This window comes from Gavialis gangeticus, unplaced genomic scaffold (assembly GCF_001723915.1).
Source record: "Gavialis gangeticus isolate Ggan-Ray unplaced genomic scaffold, GavGan_comp1, whole genome shotgun sequence".
NCBI lineage: Eukaryota > Metazoa > Chordata > Crocodylia > Gavialidae > Gavialis > Gavialis gangeticus.
In genome coordinates, this window is record NW_017729032.1 from 141,684,520 (window position 1) to 141,687,406 (window position 2,887).

The 2,887-nt window shown below is 46.9% G+C and overlaps 1 protein-coding gene across 1 annotated transcript in view; it reads left to right on the forward strand.

The window, feature by feature from the left end:
* Positions 1-2,887, forward strand: part of LAMP1 (lysosomal associated membrane protein 1) — a 55,181-nt gene that overhangs the window by 20,965 nt on the left and 31,329 nt on the right. The window contains exon 2 of the mRNA XM_019524115.1: positions 1,040-1,152. Within this exon, the coding sequence (XP_019379660.1) occupies positions 1,040-1,152 (113 nt within the window). The remainder of the gene's footprint in view (positions 1-1,039; positions 1,153-2,887) is intronic.

Here is a 2,887-nt window from a genome sequence, read left to right on the forward strand (position 1 = left end):
GGGGGGGGGGGGGACACAAACTGATGTGGCAATCAATATCTGAAGAGTGGTTTGTGAAATCATGCTACTACAGGCTTTCTGCTTAAGTACAGACAGTCAAAAAGCCTGAGGCTGAATTGTTGCAGGTTAGCCTAAGATGCAGAAATTAAATTGAATCGGAAGTAAACAGACATTTACCTTCGATTCAAGAAATGCAGCCACATGCCTGCAGTGGCTCAAGCCAGAAGCCAGGGGGCACTAGAGCATGTCTCTCTGGCATATAGCCAGCATGAGCTATGTGTTCGCTTCCTGTTCCTGCTGCCCCCCTGAGGTCTCTGGGATTTGCAGTCCAGATTCACAGCAGCAGGACTCTGCAGGGTTGCTTATCACTTCCTCTTCTTACTTCCAGGTGCCTCTGGAATTTGTAGTCCACAGTAGCAGCCAGCAGTATGTTTGAGTTGGGAAAGGGGTCCTCACCCACCCTCTGTTGACCTCCCACTTCCCACCTTGGAGACTGGGCTGCATCCCCAGGCGGGCTTGCCCTGCCCCCTGTCACCCTTGTCAGCCAGCCCTCACTGCTCTGGCTAGGGAGCAGAGGGGTGGGGCCAGCCCTGCTCTCTGGAGCAGACAGCACAGCACAGCCCAGGGCTGCAAAGTATGCTGGGATGCTGAGGGACTCTGATTTAACTTGAATCAGGAAGGGATCTGGGACAGAAGTTTCATAAACTGGTTTGACCCAAATCCGTTCCATCTGATCCTACATTCAACCAGGTTATTTTAAAACAGTTTTAGCCATTTTGAAACTGTCTTATGTGCACTGAGCTTCCATTTTGTTACAGGTTTAAACCAGTTTCTGATTATTTAAACCCATTTATGTATAACTATATTCCTAGCCTCCGTGAATTGTATCTTGTTGTCAGTTTCCCATGCCAGAGCTCTTTCTTGTTTCTGTTTCAGAGTTGTTCCTGCCAGTGTTTCTTGCTTGGGGTCTAAAGTGAACACCGTCTCTTTCTTTGTGACTCATTTTTCAGTTTGAAGCTAACCACTTGCCATTTAACAGGTTTTCTACAGACTTCCTTCTCATTTGAAGTGAAAGAGAGTGGTAACATCTGCATAATTGCTGATCTGTTTGTAAACTTCTCAGTGGAATACCCTGCCAAGGATCACCAAAAGGTAAGAGCAGTAGCTCAAATTCCATGTGGCACTTTTACAGGGGTGAGGAGTCTCTAGTGAAAGTCTGAACAATCATTAAGCCAAGAAAACCTCGTGTGCAAACAGCCCTCTTTAAAATCATGGTGCTTTTTTAAATTAATCAGGAAATAGATGTCAGAAGACTGACACACAAAGGAATATACCTAAAGTAGTCCATTACTGCCTGTGGAGGCTTAAGTAATCCAGGCGCTTCTATCAGCAATGAAAGGTACCTTCATTGTAGTGAGCACAGGACTTGGTCCTTGCAGCCTGCCTATGTGGCACCAAGTCCCAGTCTTACTGCTGGCTCTGACAAGACTCCTTACGTACGCTAGTTGCAAGTCTGAAGCCTTGACTTTGTATGCTGCAGGGCCTCTGCTTCATGATGCTGAATAGTTAGGTTTCACCTAAATGACCTCTGGAAAAGAATTGCTTTGAACGTTAGGTCTGTGCATGGTCTCCTAATATACTGTTTTCCCACTTGGAAATCTCTGCCTTGATTGCTGTGTCTTCTGGATGGGCTTTTCTGGATAGCTTGTAATCTCACTGTAGCTGAGAGTTGTGGGGGGGTTTAAGTCTGCAGGATTTCCAAATCTCACGTTATGCTCTGCTAGTTAGAAAAACATCATTCACTACTTTTCTATTAGTGCACTTGTAGGTTACACTTGTTACATTAGGTCACAAGTAGCCTAGGTGGTCTCATATCATACAGACGTTATATGCTGTCAGGTATGCTATTCCTATAGTTGGCTGCATGCTTGTCACTCCAAATCAGGTTAAGTACATTTAGGTCTTCAGTTGAGTTTGACGGTTCTCCTTGTGTCTGTGCTTGTGAGTAACTAATTGCTTATACCAAAGATGTCAAGTGTTAGGCCCATGGAGCCTCTTTATCTGGCTCAGAAGTTGGGGAGGGTGTGGCCTGTTGCAAAATCCAGGACACTTACCCTGCTGGGCATGGCCATTGACCGTGAGCTTGGCTCCTTCCGGACTTGCTCCGCCATGCTGCCGCTGCAGCAGGCCTCCAGCCTCAGGCCAGATCCAGCCCAGAAAGAGCCCCATGGTCTATCTGGTTCTAGCCTGGGCCCCAAGTGAGTTTGACACCCCTGAATTTTTTCAGTTGTCTGCAACAGACTTGTGATTATTCTCTTGAAGTGTACTTGTCCTTGCTTTACCTTGGGTAAGGACTAGGGTTTGTTATCACACCTGCTGCTTTTTCTGGTTAAAAAAGAAAAACAGTGTGGGCAGCCAGAGGTTCTGGTGTTTCATGTCCACCTCACTTGTGTTTGGAATGACATTTTTAAGTCTAATGGCAAGGGCATTTTGGGGGTGATCTTTTTATTGGACTGACTACATGGTTGGGATAAAGTTAGACAAGCTTTTGAATGCAAGGTGTTCTTCATCAGGCCTGAGGAGGGGAGCATGCCCATCCCTGATTAAGAATAGGGGGTAGAGCTGTGATATTGGAGAAGAGAGAAATTCCCAGGGGTATTGGTTAGCAAAAGAAAAGCCTGTATTGCAGGGGTATGCAAAATACAGTCCACGGGCCAGATCTGACCCACCAAGCACTTTCATCCACCCTGCAGCACCCACCAACAAATTGTGCCCCACACAGCCCTTCCACCCACAGTGGTGAGAGCACAGCATCCACATGTACACGCTCCCCCAAAACACCCTATTGCACCTCAATCCCACCCTCATGGGCAGAAGGGCATGGTCC